This window comes from Pseudonaja textilis, chromosome Z (genome assembly GCF_049901715.1).
Source record: "Pseudonaja textilis isolate UNSWEBS1 chromosome Z, rPseTex1.2, whole genome shotgun sequence".
Lineage (NCBI taxonomy): Eukaryota > Metazoa > Chordata > Lepidosauria > Squamata > Elapidae > Pseudonaja > Pseudonaja textilis.
In genome coordinates this window covers 28,852,018-28,873,024 of record NC_142008.1, presented here as the reverse complement: position 1 = coordinate 28,873,024, position 21,007 = coordinate 28,852,018, and the positions used below count along the sequence as shown (strand labels likewise).

The following is a 21,007-nucleotide window of genomic DNA, read 5'->3' as shown; positions in this document are numbered from 1 at the left end:
ATGATCACAGAGGTCATTTAGGTAGAGTATGAAGAGAGTTGGTCCTAAAACACTGCCTTGGGAGACACCACTGTTGACAGGTACAGAATTTGATATTTTGGCCATTTGTTGTCTGTTTGACAGGAATGCTTCTATCCAGTTATGTAGGTGTCCAGAGATACCATAAGATTTTAGTTTTAGTAGTAGTTTGTCATGTACCACTGAATCAAAGGATTTACAGAAGTCTATGTAGATTGCATCTATTGCTTTGCCCCGATTGAGTTATGTAGTCCATATGCTTTTGCAGTGTAAAAGTTGCAGATTACAGGATAGTTTTTTCTGAAACCAAATTATTTATTAGAGAGTAGGTTGTTTGTCCCTAAGTGGAAGATAATGGATTGGTTAATAATTGATTCCATGACTTTACAGGTGATGCAGCATAAGGACATTGGCCTGTAATTTTCAACTAGGCTGGGATCTCCCTTTTTGAAGATGGGAATGATTGTGGCTAGTGACCATAGTTTTGGCAAGGAGCTGGTCCTGAAAGATTTTTCAAAGATTATGCTTAGAAGTTCGGCTATGGCAGTGGATAGCTTTTTTAAGAAGTAGGCACATATTCCGTTCGGTCCAAAAGATAGAGATGGTTTTAGAATGCATAGTGCTTTTTCAACAATGTCTCCTGTAAAATTGATATGTATTAGATCATTGCAGTTGTCTGTGGTTCGACTAGGAAGTACTGGGCTTGATCCATTGCTGTTTATAAATATTGAGCCAAAGAATGTGTTAAAGAGGTTTACTTTGATGGTGTCGTTGTTGCGGTCTTTGCCATTAGGTCCTTTCAGGGGTGGGATGCAGATCAGCAGATCAGCAGATTCTTCTTTATTGCAAAGAAATATGTGTTTGGATCAAGACAGTGTGTATGTATTAAATCCATTATTCTGAAATGGTTTCTGAATTTTGTATGTATATGCATGGGTACATGTATATCCCTTTTCTTTCACTTTCCTTTCATTATATAATTAGACAGTCTTTTCTGACTTAACTTCATTCCAGTAGCCTTACTTCCCCCTGCTGTTTTGTGTGTCTACTGCACTTCAGCATTTTAGAAAATACTAAGAAAAAGCCTTTTCTATTACTTTAAATAATTCTTGTTTTGCTGAATAAGATGGAATCAGGACAAAACGATAGAAATGATCTAGTGCTGCCCTCTTTTGACCAAATTCATGCTAATTTGTACAGCACATAAAACTGAGAGAGAGAAAGAGATGCCTAAAATGTAAACAAAATTACAGTTTGAAAATATACAAGGAAAATTTATACTGCCAGGTGAAATTCATGAAGAACAGTAGAACTGAATTCAGCCATTTTTATCCATTATCTTTCAACAATATTATCCCTTTATTCTGTTTATAATGACATTAAGACAACTGTAACAAAAATTAATGCTCATTAACCTGATAAACATAAAAATATTGATGAATTATTTTCCTGAAAAAAATCCTCTTTAATGAATTATTGGATCTGAGAAAATCGGAGGATGAGGGTGCAAATGACATCAAAGTGGTATGAGATTTATGATAGTTCGTGTGGGATCTATTAAAGAAGCAGACTGATTTTTGAATCAAAGAAAAAAAAGACTGCCTCTTAATTAAGGTGACCAACCATCCTCCTTTAGGGAGAACAGTCCTCCTTTTGTAAGTTCTGTCATCTCTCAAAAAGTGTCCTCCTATATGTCCTCCTTTTTGATATTTGAAGACTAATCTGTAAATCTCCATAATTGATTGATGCTGATCCGATCTGTTGTGTGTGATGTGACATATTTGTATTTGACATGACGATTCATCAAGGCTCGGTACAGTGTGGCGAGACATGATTATGAGACGCATGCGCTCCACACAGGAGAATTGTTTTGAGAGAGTGTGCCATGCGCAAGAATGCGCCACGCTCAAGAGTGTGCCACACGCAAGAGTGCACTGCACGCAAGAGTGCGCCATGTGCAAGTGGCTTTGGTTCTTTTCTTCAATTTATTTGTGTCCTCCTTTTCATTGTAAAAAAGTTGGTCACCTTATTTTAATATATACCAGAAACGTTGAATTTATACATTAGAAATCCTGATTTGTTTATGTCTTTCTGACTAAACAGTTGATTGACTTATCTGCTAATGCATTAGTCATGGTTTACTAACATAATGGCAACAATGAAACAATAGAACAATCTAAGCTAAAATTAGATCACATTATGGCTCAGTATTGAGTTAACAGCCATTATCAATTTATCTACCTTTTCCAAAAAACAGTATTTTTAATGGTAACATGCTGATATTTTCTTTTTTATAATATTTGTATTAAAGTATTAAAGATGAAACATGATAAAAACTAAAACCAACAAAAATAAAAGGGAAGAAAAGGGAAGAAAAAGGAAGGGCAGGGGGGAAAAGAAACAGGAAAGAAAATAGGGAAAACTAAATATATAAAAAATAGTACAGAAAGTACAAGTACAATTTCAGTAACTTACCACTCTCTGCTACAACAAAAAAAACCCTCTTCTTCTCACCTCTTATCAGTAAGTAAATTTTAAATACTCGTCATTTAGCCTTAATCAGAAAAAGTCCATTAAGAGTCACCAGAAATAAATAAATAAATAAATAAATAAATGTATGTATGTATGTGTGTGTGTGTGTGTGTGTGTGTGTGTGTGTGTTTGTTTCTTAAGTTTTCACGGGTACTTACATGTATGGTATTCAGCTTTGTTCGGGTATTTTCCCACGTCCTTTGTAGTTGTGCTTTTAAAGTTGTAGCAACGTTTCGGCAGAATCTCATCTGCCATCATCATATCCGAACAAAGCTGAATACCATATACATACATACATACATACATACATACATACATACATACATATCAACCTTAATCAAATAAACCAGATTTATTTTCATTTCCTTTACTTTTCCTGATTCTGTTATGTTGCTACTACAATAGCCACATTTAAATATCAGGTGTGATAAGCCCATGATTTAACCTTGGTTTATTGAATAAGTTATAATTGATATGGGTCACATAACTAATGCTGATTAAAATGTGAAGAGTTATCTTCAAGATTCTTCGGCCATGGACACGAACTGTCTCTCAATCTAATATACCTCCAGAGTGGCAATCAAAGGAAACTGAAGTGAGTTCTCTACATGTTTCTTTGACTCCTAAACTAAAAGTAATTAATACATTGAATAATTAAAGAGGCAAAGTGACATTTAAATACATCATAGTTGAGATTAAGCATATTTTAGGGCCTAGCTATAGTAGTATTCTTAATGAAAAGGAAGTGAGCATAGAGGATAAGTAAAGACACCCAGTGTAGCATAGAAAAAGATATTTGGTGTAATTGAAACAGTTATATTTGATTAAATATTTATGCCAGATTTTGAATTGCAGTGATTTATGAGTTCCAACCCATAAATCCATAAATTCAATCCTGACTGCTCTTTAGAAGGCCAGATCCTGAAGATAAAACTCAAAAACGTTGGCCACCTAATGAAAAGGAAGGACTCACTGGAGAAGAGCCTAATGCTGGAATAGATTGAGGGCAATAGAAGAAGGGGACGACAGAGAATGAGGTAGCTTGATGGAGTCATTGAAGCAGTCGGCGTGAGCTTAAATGGACTCTGGGGAAAGGTAGAGGACAGGAAGACCGGGAGGAATGTTGTCCATGAAGTCACAATAGGTCGGACACAACTTTGCAATGAATAACAACAACATGGGTTCCACACATTATCGTCTCCTCTCTTTTATCCATTTTTTTTTAAATGGCAGAATGTTGTCAGGAAGGGGGAGGGGCTGTAGCAACTATTGCATAGATGCAACCAAAAATAATGTCAGCAGAACCTTGTGTAATTTTGTCTGTATCAGAAAGATGTTATCAATGCAATTTGGCAGCAGGTGCAAAGTTCATGTCTTGTAACATACTTCTTATATATCCCACGTCTTTGCTCCCAAGAAACTGGGAAATCTGAAATGCATACTGATGTACATCCAGAAAGGGGTGGCAAAGGGCTGTTGTGGAAGATTTATTTCTGACCGACCTTTTAGCCAGATGAAAAACAGCAGTAAAAAGAGTGCAAGTCAATTTTGTTCCGATACCAATGTTCTCCTGTGTTTTAAAGAGACTGCAAATTCTTCATACTGTAATCTGAGTCGTCCTGCTGAGTTTTTGTCATATGCCACAACGGGTATAATCTAGCACCTGCTTAGAACAAAACTGTCGCGTGAGGCTAGATGCCCACAGAATGAAGAGGGAGGGTAGTTTCAACATAAGGAGGGGTTTGGAAAGATCAGTGACAAAGATTCTTTCTTTTTCACTCAGCATGGGACCCTTAGCTGTAATGACAGGGCCGCACAGCCTTATTGTTCTTCTCTACACCACCCTGTTCTACATGTACACACTGACATGCTCAAAGAATGAAATCATGCATGCAAATTTTAAACATGAGCCCTCTCCTTCTTTCCCTAGCCCTGCGGAAAGTTCATTTTGTTGACAACTGTCTTTTTTTAATTTTTCACTTCTGAGCAGCCTTAGCCATGGTGGGTTTGTTGAAGTTACTGTCTATTTTATTTTTTTCAGTGCAGTGATAAAAAATGTCCTTTGTATTGTAGATACACACCACCAGGAACAGCAATAGCCCTTGATTACAGTGTATTATAATGCAGCTATGCGCAGCAAGTGTCCTTCAGCTGTGTTAGACTATAGTCAGCATGTTGGGTGATAATTTATCTGACAGAAGCCATAAAAAGTTGAAAATAAACTTTTTGATGTGCCTTTTCCCCTTTTATTTTGTTTTAAAAACTGTTAGCAACAACAACAAATCACAGATTATGACTACAATCACACACAGGATAAACCCAAATTCTTTATATCATTATTTATTTTTTTAAAATATATTTTTATTTATGCATAATATTTATATGGTTGCCAGTTTCACAAAAATAAAGCTCTGGCAATAGGCAATAATGTTCTGATTGCACATAATCCAAAAACGTAATAGGTAGTTTATCTACCCACTTAAATAAAAATCAAAACAACTTCACTAAGTTTTGTGAGATGTGTCAACCTAGCAAATTACTTTGTAGGGCATAATATTTTCTGACCACAAAAATGGTATAGATTGAGTTTCTAGAGAACATTCTGGAAGGGAAAATGACTTGACAACTCCACCAGTGTTCCTTTTAATTAAAAAGGTATTTTGTGGTTAATATATATTTAACACAGAATAAGAGAGTTGGAATGGACCTTATAAATCATCTAGTCTAACTCCTTGCTCAAGCAGGAGATCCTATACCATTTCTGATAAGTGGCTGTCCATCTCTTCTTGAAAGCTTCCAGTGATGAAGCACCCACAACTTCTGAAGGCAAATTGTTCCATTGGTTGATTGTTCTCATTGTCAGAAAATGTCTCTTTATTTCTAGATCGATTAGTTTCCATCCATTGTTCCTTGTCTGGCCTTTGGGTGGTTTGGAAAATAGTTTGACCCCCTTATTTCTTTGAAAGCCCCTGAAATATTGGAACACTGCTATCATGTCACCCCTTCTCTTCATTAGACTAGCCATGCCTAGTTCTTGCAACTTTTTTCGTATGTTTTAGCCTCCAGGCCCCAAATCATCTTTGTTGCTCTTCTCTGCACTCTTTCTAGAGTCTCAACTTCTTTTTTATAGTGTGGTGACCAAAACTGAATGCATTATTCCAAGGCATTATAAAATGATATTATCACGTGATCTTGATTCTATCTCTTTATTAATGCAATTTAGGATTGCATTGGCTTTTGGGGCTGCTGCCACACACTGCTGGCTCATATTTAATTGATTGTCCACTGGGACTTCAAGATCCTTCTCACAATTACTGCTATTAAGCCTGGTTTCGCCCAGTCTATATGTGTACTTTTGGTTTTTCTTGCCTAAGTATAAGACTGTACTTTTCTCCACATTGAATTTCATTTATCCACCACAGCAGCCATTTTGATCTGTACCCCAATTCCAAATATGCCCAATATCAAATATAGTTATGAATCCCTCCAGGGATGGGATGTTGCTGGTATAACAACCAGTTCCCGGATCGCACACTTTGCACGTGTGAACAGCAATGCAAAAATCCTTATGTGCTATGTTACTTTGAGGGAGTAACACAACTGAGGAGCATCAATCTGCTCTTCCACACTGATCAGCTGTGATGATAAAGATCAGTAAAGTGCAGGGGTAGGCAGCTGGCCCACTTGATTGTCAAAACGAACCAGTTTGCTCCCAGCTGATCTTTGGAGCTAGGTGTTCTCCTGAACCGGTACAAACTAGCAGAATCCCATCCCTGGATCCCTCTCTTATTTATTTTCTTGCTAAATTTATTTGTTAAATCTATTTGCTGCCTATCTCATTGTGGGCCTACTCTTAGATGATAATGTCCTGATTTCTATTGAATCAGTAATCCTCTCAAGAAGGAACATTTATTGTATAACATATAATTCAATGCATTCTGCAGTAGTCTTTCTTAATATTACACTTCATTTTGGATGAAAAAGTCAAACAAGTTTATGCTTGTAATATTGATATCCCAAATTATAAGTAATATTGATAGCACTTTTATTTTTATTTCCAATATCCTAAGTTATTCAAACAAGGGGTCAAGTTATTTTCCAAGGCACCTGAAGGCCAGACCAGGAATAATGGACGGAAACTGAACAAGGAGAGCTTTAACCTGGAAATAAGAAGAAACTTTCTAACAGTGAGAAGCAGCAACCAATGGAACAGTTTGCCCTTGGAAGTTGTGGGAGCGCCATCACTTGAGACTTTCAAGAAGAAATTGGACTGCCATTTGTCAGAAATGGTGTAGGGTCTCCCACTTGGGCGGGGGGTTGGACTAGATGACCTATAAGGTCCCTTCCAACTTCAATTATCTGTTATCTGTTATCCAATAAAATGTCAATATTTTTAATTAATATTGTATAAATATCATTGTATCAAAATATATTAAATATATTAAATCTCACAACAATATAACACAAAGAAAAAAAGATTATATGTACTATTTAATAAATTTGCTTTCTCAGCATTTCTTGAAGGAAGTGAGAAGAAGATGCCTCAAAATGAAAGGATTAACATTTACAATAGTCTTGCAGGATCCAATTTGGGTTATTTCACCAGGAATAAAGGTTCTGTCTTTTCTCAGATGTCAAGAATCTTGCTGAAGCTAGAAAGAAGTTCCCTGAAGATAGGCTCCAGTATGAGTATAAAAACTCGAAAGACAAAACCTCTGGTCCCATAAACAGAGCCAGATTGTATCCTGCAACATTATCCTGGGGCATGTATATTTGCCTTCATTCCTAACAATAGTCTTGCATGACCTGTTGCCTTAGCATCTTGGACCACAAGTCCTACAATCCTAATGTAATATGGCCATGGTAATATGGAACATCAGAGGCTATCAGGTGGAGAAAACTAATAATTCTCTTTAGAACATTTCCCATACGTTGGACTCCCCCCCCCCCGCCCTTTCCTTAGAAGTATTTTCTTTGTTCTTTCTTTTCATTTATTGTGCTTCTGTAAACTGCTAGGAATAAAATATTTGATTACCTGTGCTCAAAGTTCAGTAATTGTGTGTGTGTGTGTGTGTGTGTGTGTGTGTGTGCGTGTGTGTGTATCTGAATTCATATTCTTTGTAGAAAATATTAGTTCCGCTTCTTGCTGGTGTTATCACAGAAATCTTGATTTTAACTTCTCCCATGGGAGTAGAATCCTAACGCTTTTAAATTAAATAATCTGAAAATGTCTCTTACACATCTTAATATATTATTCCTTCTGGCTCTAAAAGTAAATACTTTTTTAGTATTGCTGGAATTAAAAGTAAAGGGATTCCTTTGTGACATTTATGGAGCAATATTCTTCGAATAGCACACCTGGCTAAATGTTTTAGTGATCGTGGTGTATTTGCGCATGCTTCAAAAAGAGATTCGTAGAAACTTCTATATGTCTGCAAAGACAAAACAAAATATGTTTGAAGTTAATATCTTCCTTCTTCCACGTACGAAAGCATTGAAAAAAAAGTGCCAGGCTTTGCCATTATCTATTGCAGCTAGATTTCAGTAACTGTAAGCAATATTGCTGGAGGCAAATATTTTTACTTTCCAAATCTCTATCTACTTAACTATACCCACTTCTTCTCATTGAATATGATCCTCCCAATTCAGCAAAATAGAATCTGCCCAAGAACAAATATAGCTTTAGATACATCTGAACACACCTGTGAATTTAATACTGATAACACCACTACCCCCTCTCCCCCATTCTTTTGGCTAAACTCTTGATTTTAATATATATTTTATTTTTTCAAGTGGCTGGCAGTTTTCATTAAACTTTTTTTTGTCCCCTTTATTTTTTAATATTTACTGGATGGGAGGAGGAAGAATTTTCAAAATGGCTACTCACATAGGGAGACAAGAATGGTGGAAGAAGATGGGCTGAAGAAGTTTGCTTTCACATTTTTAAATTCTCTGGACCCTAGAAAATCAACTGGGTGGTTTTAAATCAACAATATTTCATCTGCCTGTCTAGTTGACAGGTTAATTTGGCCAGGATCAAATTATAGGAGAGAATACTATGTATATTGCTTTGAGTTCCTAGAGCAGGGTTGTCAAACTCACATGGTCACGGTGGCATCATGTGACATATTGGGACTTCCCCCCCCCCTTCGCTAAACCAGGCATGGGTGTGGTCAGCACATGATGCATCTTGCCCATGGGCCAGGAGTTTGACAGCCTTGTCTTAGAGGAAAGCTAGAGTTTTAAAAAATATAAACAAATAAAATAAAGTTAATATAGTTGTGTATAGAACCCTACTTTTATTTTAGGTTGCCAATATTTGTCTCCTGCTAAATATTCCTTTTAACAAAGACACTAACAATTGTATTTTCTTTAATGATCAGATTTACTTATGTCAGGTCCAAAGGTAAAAAGTGTGAATTCTGAACCACTCTGGCTAGGTTTACACATCATGCTAAGGTTAAAAAAAACATTATGGCCTAATGCAATGAATGACTTCCCTGTCCTTAATATAGTTATGTATTTTTAAACTACTTACCTCAAAGAGATCATCAGGTATAGCTGTTCTCCATTTTGTTGTGCACCTGATATGTTCATATGTATTCACAATAACCTCAACTGCTCTGGGATAGGAACAACAAGCTTGCAATACCTATAAGCAGAAACATATCACTACCCAATAGATGTCACTGTTCTCCCCCAAGCCATTTCACAGTCTATCGGAGCATCTGTAAATATGACGTCAAAAACCCCGAGATGTCACCGTGATCTTGTAACTGAAGCTTTCAATCTGCCTGGATAAGTAGTGAGCCTTGGTTACATGGTCCTGGCCGTCATCACAGACTTTTTTCCACCATCCTGCTGCAAATCTAATCTTTTTAAAATGGTAGGATTATCCCAGCCTTAAATAATAGCTATATTCATTTTAGCTCATTTACTGAGGAAAATTAAATGTTTTCCGGTTCCTGTATAGCAAACTAGCCTAATGCCTTCTCTAGTAAGCCTGTTATTGATATTATATCTCTGTGTATAGGGAGTCCTCGAATTATAACCACAATTGAGCCTAAAAATTTCTGTTTCTAAGCAAAACGTTTGTTAAGTAAATTTTGCCCCATTTTACGACCTTTCTTGCCACAGTTGTTAAGTGAACCACTGCAGTTGTTAAGTTAGTAACATGGTTGTTAAATGAAACTGGCTTCCCCATTGACTCTGCTTATCAGAAGGTTGCAGAATCTGATCCATGACCCCAAGACACTGCAAATGTCATAAATATGAGTCAGTTGCCAAGCACCTGAATTTTGATCATGTGGTCATGGGGATGCTGCAACAATCATAAGTGTGAAAAATGGTCATAAATCACTTTTTTTTCAGGGCTGTTACAACTTCAAATGGTCACTAAATGATTGGTTGTAAGTCGAGGCCTACCTGAATTCTGTAGAGTCACAGATTCTACACCTGGTGGAAAATTTAGCACAGCAGAAATTTTCCCATGTTCTTTAATTTTATATTGCAGCTTCTATTCCTCTTAAGGAGAAAAAAACTGTTGTGGCAAGTAGTCCCAAAACCAGCCGTGGTATGACTTGGCACCTGAATATCTACACCTTACTTCACATTTCTGTTTGCAAAGTCTAGATTTGGGCACACATATACATAAAGAGTAGCATGAATAATATTCAAAATATGGAAAATTGTCAGAAAAGGGTGGACTCTTTTAATCCTTCCACTGTGTACAATTCTGACTCATACTTCAATTAAGATGTTGAACTGGGTTAGAAAAGATACAAGTTGCTGCTAAACTTCCTTTAATTTCTAGCCCGTTAGACCATTTTTCTTTTATAAGTGCCATGCATTTCTTGCATATATAGAATCCATCTATATATATTCCACATATAAATTCTTTGCAGAAAATTTTAGAAAGATAGCAATGGAATAAGTAATGAAAGATGTGTCCCTGCTATCTTTCTTTGTAAGGTTTTAAATGTAAAAACATTTAAAATAATTTAAATAGTTATGTTACAGAATTCTCATTCTATAATAAAATAAGCAAAAGTTTCTTAAAGTCTCATATTTAGCCCTTGTTTCTCAGGATGCATGTTTAAGAGAGAAAAAAATTCTGACAAAGTTAGCTGTTCTAAGACTTTTTTTTTTCCTGATAAAGTGCCTGGATGGCATTCTGATTTAGAAACAACTATTGACCTCTGATCTGACTTTACAGAATTCACATGATAGACATCTTATGAGAATTTGCAATATCATATTCCAAACTGAGACGACATCTCTAGATTTCTGTTGCTCTGCAATCAGTTATTTAAACTGAATTGGACCATGTTTTAAAAGATAAATCTCCATCCCATCCTATACATATATTTCTCTCCATCAGAAGTGGAGGAATGATGGCCACTTTATGACTTATTGCCTCAGGAATTCTGGGAGTTGAAGTCCACAAGTCATAAAAGGGCCGCTCCCTACCCCTGCTCTACATAATACACTATGCACCATTTACCCCTTTTCACCTTATGGAATTGTGGTGGGTATATCCTGGCAGCTCCGTGATTCAGAAGCAGCTGATAACAGATTTCAGGCTGAGCACTAGGGCGGACATCTGTCACTTTCAGGACATATTGCAGCGGGGCACACCCATTATCATCCATCAGGTTGGCCTCAGCACCTGCCTCAAGCAACATGTTTAGTAGTACATGATCACAATTCCAGGCTGCCTTGTGGAGAGGGGTCCTGAAATCTTCATCGCGTGAATTAACATCAGCCTTATAGTCAAGGAGCATCCGGCAGATGAGGTGGTGATCTGTGCTGTAGATTTGTTCCTTACCATTAAGGGCCCAGTAAACAGCACAGGACAATGGTGTTTCTCGGTGGGCATTTGCATCATCAACTACAGCTCCTTGTTCCACATAGAAGGCAACCATTTCAGGGATACCACAACGAGCAACTGTATGAAGGGGCGTTTCTTCGTCTTGATTGTTTGATCTTATATTTACATCTGCACCTGTTTTAATATAAATCACAAAAGAAAGGGGGTGGGGGGAGGGTTGGTATGGGATAGTGCAGTGTTGATATGCTACAGCAACAAAAATAAATCATCCTGAATATAAAAACATCAGGAGATTTTGAAAACTTTTTAAAAAAATTTAAACTTTAAAAAAATTCAAATAGTTAAAAGTCACTTCTTTTAATAAGGAGTTTAGGGAAATGCCTCTGAATATGGCATTAAAATCTAATTATATATGGGTTTGGGAAAATGAATTGTCTTAGGGAATATGAACATTCACAACCTTAATTAAAGCTTGGTTTGGATTTAGAAATGGATAGATTGACAATGCAGATGTAAAACCACTGACATAGATTTTTGTCTCCCAGCTATTAGCTAACTGTTCTGTTACAATATTTGAGCCTGGGAACATTTATGAATATTTTTTAAAGTGGCAGGTTTGCTTGTATAGCAAACAAACAAGTAAACTGAAAGAAATTGATAATATTAAGCAATGCCCTGACCTCCCTCTCACAGTGATTGGAGGCTAGTAAGGGCTGGATCAGGAACAACAGATTGAAACTGGAAAGACAGAATGTCTCTGGATTTGGGGTTCTTCGGTCCATGGAGAACTGCCATCTCTAGTCTTGGCTGGGTGGCACTGCCCCAGACAGACCCAGATCTGGGGATTCCAATAAAAAAAATACTTGTGGCTAAGGGTTGAATTGAGGGATCTTTGGTGCTCTCTGAGCTTGGTTCTTTTCTCACAGATGTTTCATTGCCCAAACTAGGTAAGTGCTCTGATGATGTTATCTAGCTTGGATAATAAAATATATGTGAAAAAACAACCTAGCTCAGAGAGCACCAAGGACCCCTTAATTTGTGGGTTCTCCTGGACTTACAACAACAGCTCCAAATGATCTCCGTAGCTGGTTTGGTAATAATGGTAAAAATAGGGAGGCCATGATCTGTAGTTCTGACATAGATACAAAGTCAGCTGGGTGACCTTGAGTGAAACCAGTTACTCTTTGTTAGTCTTAGGAAGAAAACAATGACAAACCATTTCTAAAAAACCCCGCCAGGAAAAGTTGCCAGGAGTGAATACTGATATGAAGGCACATAAAAGAAAACAAAAACAATAGATACAGAAAATCCAAACTTTTTTCTGCTTTCCAGTATTTTGCAGCTTTAAGTTGATATGCTGGTTGTCTAAAAACATGACAAAATTAAAATGGGTTTGGGGTAGTTGTCTGTAATGAAAGAAAGAAAAAAGGATTGAAAGATTCCTATGAATTCATCCCTTTCTAAAAAATGGGAAAATGGCATATGTTGTTAACTTTCTAATTTTCTGTTATTTCTTAACTTAATGCCTGGGAAACAGCACCTATGGTGGTGCAAACCTGACATTAGAACTCGTTATACTGCTTTAATTCTTTTCTAAGCCAACCTAGAACATGATCCAGGGCAGCCTCAAGCTTTAAAGACCTGAAACTATAGGAAATAAACTGTAGTTCATTTTACCAACACATGCCCATAAACAAAGCAAGTTGCATGACTGTGCAATTAATTCCACAGAGGGAAAAAATAATCCTCTCCCACATTCAAAATACCCACTCAAAATCCAGGTTCCAAATCTAGTTTCTTTACTGAGCAGAACAACTTAGAATGAAGGAGAAAGCAGTTGGGCTGCTAAACAAAATGAAAGATCCTACAGTAAGGTGATTCCAACATTGTGTGCTAAACTTATATGTGCTAAACTGCGCATATAAATCGATAAATCAATCCAACTAATATGTTGGGATTGACCAGCTGAGATTTCTTTTATTTGATCAGATAACCTAACTAAAAGGTTGCCTACATTCCATATTTTCAGGATACTTCACAGATTCAGTCTATCCTAATAATAATATAAATACATTTGGCCGACAAAGTATTCATCATATAGAAAACAGATTGCTTGGATTTTTTCCCTGATTGATAATAACAGGACAAGGGGAAACTTCATGGAAAGTAAAAATAACACCATTAATTTGTCCTCTATCCAACTCAGTAAGCAGTATCTATGAGCAGGAAAATCTGTGTATATATACACACACACACTTTTAATTATATTCCTTTTGATCTAGTAATCCATCCTCTAAGCAAACTTTGATTCAAGATTATACATTCTCACACCATGACAAGTATTTTTTTTTTCTAATCTACTATTTATCAGAGGTTTGGAAAGATATTATATTTTGTATTATATTCTTTTTATCCATTACTATTCTCTGCAATCAGCTTCAATCCATTTTATTCATTTATTTTCACCTTTTCTTTTTTTTAATAATTACTTTGTAGAAGTTTATGCCTGGAAACTGATCAATAATCAACCTTGATGAGAAAATGGAAAAACATTTCAGTCCCCTAAGTGCAAGAAGGGAGCATGATGGCCTAGTGGTTAAGGTGCTGGGTTTAATGGCCAGACCCAAGCACCACATGACTGGGTGAGTTCCATTCCTGTCTCAGCTCCTGCCAACCTAGCAATGCAAAAGCATGCAAATACTAAGTAGAGAAGTAATTCAATTTTGGTGGGAAGGTAACAATGTTTTGTGCAATTTTGGCATAGAGCCATGATCGCCACATGACCACAGAAGCATCTTTGGACCGACTTCCTCAGCTAGGAAACAGAGATGACCTCTGCCCCCTATAGTTGGACATTACAGGACAGGATAAATCCTTATCTTTAAATCTCAAAAAGGCCTCAACGTAACTGAAAATTGACAGTTAATATTAAGTCAGATGATCTGAAGAAGTGAAGATAATTTCTCCACTTTCAGTATCATTCTATTTATTGTGTTTGTTTTCTTAGTTTTATTTTTGCTTTGCATTTCACATATCCACAAAGAATGTGAAAAAATGTAGATTCTTTTTTTGAGCGAACATTTTTGGAGCACTTGATTCATCTCTGGTTACTGCTATCTTCTAAAGTTAAATATTAACATTATCAGAATTCAACACAACAACCTTGCAGACATACAGGCTAGAAATGATGGACTGTAAAATTCAAACAATGTGGAAATCACACTCTGAGAAAGGCTAACAGCATTAAAGTCATCTAAGCTAGCCAATAATATTGAGCTGCTTGTGACAGAGAAAAAAAAATTGGTGCCTTCCTTTCATTAAAAGATATATTAGCAACTGCCTAGCAGTCAAGCTTGTTTGGCAGTAGGCAGTAGGCGACACATTCATCTAAAACTGTGATGGCGAACCTATGGCACACATACACATGCAGAGACATCTTTCCAGGCACACCAGCCATCACACATTCTTCTTCCGGGTTCCAGCGGCACATGCACGCTGGCCGGTTGATTGTCATGTGTGCATGCACACCAGAAACCAGAAGACCAGGTGGCCAGTGTGCATGCGCACGCCGGAACCTGGAAGCTCAACTTCCCAATGTGCGCATGCACAATGGGAAGCTGCTTTTCCAGTACCTGTCACTCTGTGTGCACACGTGCGCTCCCATTTCAGCACTTGGTGCCAAAAAAGTTCACCAACACTGACCTAAATGGTCTGAAGATGAATATATAGCACACTCACAGTTTTATCTACCACAAGAATGAAAGGTGAGTTATTACAGCTGCCCCAATTCCATTTTATATGCCAATTGAGGCATCAACTTCATTTGGCCTTCTAGTAGAGCAAACTCTACTACATTATAGTAATGAACAAAATGTGCAATTTGATCATTGATAAATTAATTTGGAGGGATTGTGTTCTTGAGGAACAGAGGTAAGGAGCATACTATGCTGCATGAAATCCAAATCCACAGTCATGTTTTAAAAAGAAATTTAAGAAGACACCAGAACTTGTTCAATGTTTCTATGAAACATTTGCTTGAGTCTCCCTTAAGATTTGTGCAGTTCTGTCCCAGCAGTTTGATACTATGACTGTTTTTATGCAATTGAACTTACCTTTCCAAATTAACTGTTGTGCACATGGCATGGATAACTTTGTAGTACAATAATGCAGGGGTGCGAGCCCACTCAATGAATAGCAGTTGGTTTTTGCTCCATGGCTACAGAGTATATTGATACAATCCAGATTAGCAACTTCACATGCTATGTGGATTGCTGCTTTCCCATTGGGTCTGCAGTTGATGGTTGCTTTGTGCTTCAGCAGGACTGACAGACTCTCCAGATGTCCATACAGAACAGATAAATGTAGTCCTGTTGCCCAGGAATGCTGCAGTTTATAACTAGGCAGCCAATATCCTGTTACAGTTGGAGAAAACAAACCAAAGCAATTGCATGATAGCTTTTGAAAATCTTCAGATTACTGATTAGTATAAAATTGATTAGCCTCTGTAGCTTGCAATATTGAATATAATTATACTACCCAATGGAATTTATTTTATGTGTTTATACAGGTTTACCCTTAACCAAGTTCCATGTTATTCTGCTGTGCACCCAGGGCTCCTATGTGACTTTCCTGAAACTGAGACATTCATGAAGATGTCTTCATATTCAAGTATTTTTGCCCAGTGACAAGGTTGGTATGCAAGTGAGTCAGCAAGCCAACAGAGAAGGAATAGAAGGGCTCCATAATTCTCTACACCAATCCCAGAGAAACTCAGTGGTATACTGTAAGAGGGGCAATATTTATTCCCCATTCCAGAAAAGACTGTAGAAAAATTATGCAGCCCAGTAGTTCTGTAGAGTTATAGATAAAAGCTGTATAAAGAAACTGATGTATTCTTTCCTCTAAATCTGAAAAAAATATATTTCACATAGGTTAATAGTAGGAATAGGATTTTATTTAACTTATACTGGAATGTGATCATATCTAATTTTGCATTGTTGAACCAATATTAACAACAAAACCTGATTATCTTTCAAATTGTTCATTTTGCCAATAATAGGGCAGCTAATCATAATTTATGGATTCCACTACATCAGAAATTTTTATACTGTACTCATAATTAATATTAAAAAATGAATTATTTGGGGGAAATTGATTGCAAAACCTATGTGAATTAGGGAGTGTTGTAAGCAGAATATTTAATAATCCACAAAGAACATGATTTTTGCAAGTAATTTTGGAGAAAACATATATTAAGTTATGTATACATTTTGGTCCTTTTTTAAAAATAGAAAATATTACAATAGTGAAATTATTCAAATATATGAAAGAAGAACTTCAAGACATTCAAAAGTGATTATTATGCAATGAAGCAGTGGTGTAAGACATAATGTTGCACCTTCATGTTGAAGAGCTAAGCTATATATTTATTACCCTTTGGGGTAATTCTACGCTTTCCATTGCCAATCAATGCAAACAAACTAGACAGACCAGTGTTTGGTTTCTAATTCAGTATCTTAAAGGTTGAATTGTAAGCTACAGGTAGTCCTTGACTTACAACCACAACTGAGCCCAATCTTTTATTGCTGAATGACACCATTTTACTACCTTTCTTACCACAGTTATGTGAATCACTACAGTTGTTAAATTAGTAATGGTTGTTAAGTGAATCTGGCTTCCCCATTGACTTTGTCAGATTGTCCCCATTGTCACAAAAAGACAATCACATGATCCCAGGAAACTGCAACTGTAGTGAATATGAGTCAGTTCCAAACCTGAACCATTAGTGAGTGAAGAATTGGTGATGGGGATGGGAAAAGCAGAGTGCTTCCCTCTGGACTAGTGAAAGAGTATTTCCTCCAAAAATTGGATCACATGACCATGGGGATGCTGCAACAGTCCTCAGTGTGAAAAATGAACATTTGTAACTTCTAATGGTCACTAAATGAACTGTTGTAAATCGAGGATTATCTGTACAGCACAGGCTTAGATAACTGTAAGCAGATTTGTTTCACATAGTTTTCTCTCTCCAACTGAAGCTCTCCAATCCAATTGAAGCAAATAGTATGATAGAAGAACGGTTATGATAAAATAACTTCCCTCAAAGAGGTCAATTCTCTCCAATCCCATAGTATCCCATGGAATACTAAAAAAAAAAAATGTAAGAGGGTCAGAATTCTGATTGACTGTCCATCAGCAAAATGGGCCAGATCCAACTGAATCAGGTCAATGCTTTCAAGAAAAATCTATCTTGAAAAATTTCTTCAGTGCATTGTATGGGAGAGGTAGTTGAGTAGCATCTCAAAAGGTGGGTGATTGCTCATGTCTTCAATTACATCTTTTACTTTTACTTCATTTGCTACAGAGAGTATATGCAGCATGTTAGAGTTCATTGTGTAATCATAGTGAAGTTGCTACCCTCTAATCTTGCCAGATTTTCCTTGTGTACTGTATGTCCGTGTATGTGTGTGTTGTGCATGAGCGTACCTTTGATTCCAGATGATTGCCTGAACAAGTTCTCATGGTTCTTTTTTGGCAAGATTTTGGAAGTGGCTTGCCATTGCTTTCTTCCTAGGGCTGAATGAGAATGACTGGCTCAAGATCATCCATTTGTTTTGTGCCCACAGTGGGACTAGAATCCACAATCTCTCTGTTTCTAGCCTGACGTCTTAACTACTATACCAACTGGTTCTTGCATTTCTTCTTAAGCTATTTTAAATATGACCTGGAACAAAACTATTTGGCCAAACATGGAAGCAGCAGGAAACCAAAGCAAGAAACTTGCATTTGTTGGTGATTGACATACTTTCTAATGTTTACAAATCATACTTTTGATTTTTCTATATATTCTTCAGGAATTACACCAGAAAAAAAAATCCTCGGGGACTAAAAGTCTCTCATGTCTTGATATGAACAGTATTCACTCTTTGCAGGTCTTATTGTATTCAATAACCTTTCAAATCAAATCTGAATAAGCTATATGCTTGAAAATCACTTCTAGGTTTTACATATATATATATACATATATACCCCATCCCTAGAAGTATATGTGTGTGTGTGTATGTATCTATATGTGCATTTGTATGTACACACACACACACCATCCCTAGAAGTGATTTTCAAGCATATAGCTTAATCAGATTTGATTTGAAGGGTTATTGAATACAGTAAGACCCGCAAAGGGCAAATACTCACTACACACAACAGCTAACTTCTTTCAAATAATTCACAAGCTGAAACACTGCCATGGCTTTTTACCTTGTTTGTAAGAGGCCAGGAGCAAATTCTCATCCTCCACTTCAAACACTGTGTCCACATCTATTTGTTTTTGAGCCAAAAGCTCTTCCAGAGTCCTGTAGTCATTTGATTGTAGAGCCTCCAAAAAAGCTTTTTTCATTAGCTTAGCTGTTGTAGTCCGTGTAATGGTTTCTCCCATGCTTTCCTCAGGGGATTCTATCATGCTTGTTTTTAGTGGTCAAGCACTGTGTTTATAAAATGCATGAACGGGTGTTTTAAGTTTCCCAAAGCATGCTAGCCTGCAAGCCCAAAGATAATTTTAACACCAAGCAATGCTGATCTGCCTGTTCTATTTATGTAAAGCAAACATCAGCCACTGTCTAACATGTCAAGTTAAACCAGTGCAGGCCTGTAGTGCCAGTATGAAGAAATACAGTCAAGGGATTAATTAACCACCAAAACTTTGTCATAAACTTATTAAAATTAACTAAGAAAACTCTTAAAGCATATATAATTTCTCAGCAAAAGCAGCAACTTATCATATTCATTTCTAGAAACGTAATTTCCTGGCTTGATTTTGACACGGACAGTTACTATCACTTATCATTTTCTCCATTAAGTAGAGATTTCGTTGGTTATGTATATTATTTTCTCTGTCCACAATCACCTCTCTTCTTCTATCCTCTCTTCTTCTATCTTAGTTCAATCATGGCAGCAAGGTAAATGAGAGAACTGAAAAAAATCTTAATTTAATCCAGAAAGATAATAATGTCTTCCATTGGAGAAGGCCTTCTGGTAAGAAGAACCAGTTAATGAAAAGGGCCTTTTTTCTTCCATCCACTACCCACTTCAATTTTTGGTCCAGCCATCAAGAAAACTTCAAACATGGTTGAAGTGTCCGAAAAATTGAACTTCCTTTCTGAGCATTTCGAGTCATTAATTATGCAGCCATATTTTTAACAAAGTCATATTTGTTTGCAAACTGTTCTTTGATACCTCATCTATGCTTGCTTATAACATATATATCTATTTACTCTGCATTAGAATAAGGCTGTCCCTGAGTATAAAAGTAATTGAGGTAATTTTGTATCCAAGACAAAATTATAAATGTGAAAAAGTTCTATGTCAATTAACATCATTAATGTATGGAAATGTAAACTGATATTTACAATGTAAAATATAGCAGGCATAATATTTCTGTAAGTGGAAACATTTGGCCATAATAAAGGTTCCTCCATATGTCTATTTTTAATTATCAAGAGCAGCTTTGAATGTATTCTGTGGAAGAAAATGGATCTGTAAGTGGAGATCTACTCAATACTAGAGTCCTTCAATAACAGCAAAACATAAAATTATATTTCTGTAAATGCTGATGATGATGACTATGTGTAACAGCTTATATCAAGCAATGATAACTTTACAAAAGAACATTTCTCTATTTCATGCCTTGGTAGGACGTGAAAGGTAGATAAAAAGGCCAAGTCTAGTCTAAACATCTTGTTGGTTGAGACACAAACACCATTACATAACACATCTTTCTGTGACAATTCCTTTAATGCCTTGAAACAACATCTTATCCCACATCCTTGTGAAGGACCCGACAGGTTCACAAAAAACCAAATCCAGCCTAAACATTTGGCTGACTGTGCAACAAACCATAATAATGATAATAGCAACAGTAAAAACACAGAACCAAAGCTATATAGAAATATGTGAAGTCTGCTTTGGTATACAAAATAATAACCAGTTGTTAATTATCCCAAAATGAATTGGGATATTGGGTATGCTATTTACTACAATGCAAGCAATTAAGCAACTTTCTGTGGAATTCTTGTTAGAGTATTACTGTAGGCAGGTGAGATAGAGCCTTTTCAAGCACATGTTATGCAAAAGAAGGATTTTTCTCTCTTGTGGGCAAATATAGAAGATCACAGCAACTGAGTGGTTTTGTTCTATTGCACCTGCTAGTTTATAAATACAATATGTAAATGGGAAATAAAGCATCTGAATTATTTTCCTTCTCTCCAAGTGGCTATGAAATTTTGGAATGTCTCCAGTACTTTCTGTTTTAAAAGTCTGGTTTTGTTCAGAACTACAGATTTGTGAAACTCATCAGATATTCCAAATGAAGTTGTTGCACAATTGAAGATCAAGTTGCAAATGGCATGGATCATATGTTGTTTTTCCCTTCTCACTTCTTTTTTTTTTTAAGTCTGTCACTCAAACTACTCTCTCTAAAGCTTATTTTTCTCTCTGTCCCTTTGAGACTTTCACCATTACTGTAAATAATAAATAGGGGGTAAATAGTACTGTAACACTGCTACAGCTAAAGGCAATTTAAGCATGTCTCACTTCATTTCTCATCCAAGAAGCTTCTTCAGCTTTCAAAGG

The 21,007-nt window shown here is 36.5% G+C and overlaps 1 protein-coding gene across 2 annotated transcripts; it reads right to left on the bottom strand.

Annotated features, from left to right (window-relative positions):
• Nucleotides 1–4,874: 4,874 nt before the first annotated feature.
• ASB4 (ankyrin repeat and SOCS box containing 4) lies at nt 4,875–18,944 on the bottom strand. Of its 2 annotated transcripts, XM_087917359.1 has the most exons (6): nt 18,638–18,926; nt 17,867–17,956; nt 15,493–15,792; nt 11,064–11,554; nt 9,089–9,202; nt 4,875–7,982 (listed from the first exon to the last, which is right to left on the bottom strand). In XM_087917359.1, the coding sequence occupies exons 1-6, from the start codon at nt 18,837–18,839 to the stop codon at nt 7,794–7,796; spliced, it is 1,386 nt and encodes a 461-aa protein (XP_087773485.1). In that variant the 5' UTR covers nt 18,840–18,926; the 3' UTR covers nt 4,875–7,793. The 2 variants fall into 2 exon arrangements, with proteins under 2 accessions (XP_087773485.1, XP_026562212.2); XM_026706427.2 differs by lacking the exon at nt 17,867–17,956 and having other exon boundaries at nt 18,638–18,944.
• Between the last annotated feature and the right edge of the window lie 2,063 nt (nt 18,945–21,007).

What these genes read in the sequence shown, in the direction of transcription:
- ASB4 (XM_087917359.1), bottom strand. Translation starts at nt 18,839, where the DNA reads ATGATAGAATCCCCTGAGGAAAGCATGGGAGAAACCATTACACGGACT. An exon ending in ACAACAGTTAATTTGGAAAG is followed by an intron (nt 11,555 to 15,492) that starts GTAAGTTCAATT and finishes ATATTAAAACAG; the next exon opens with GTGCAGATGTAAATATAAGA. An exon ending in TACCTGATGATCTCTTTGAG is followed by an intron (nt 7,983 to 9,088) that starts GTAAGTAGTTTA and finishes TTGTCTTTGCAG; the next exon opens with ACATATAGAAGTTTCTACGA.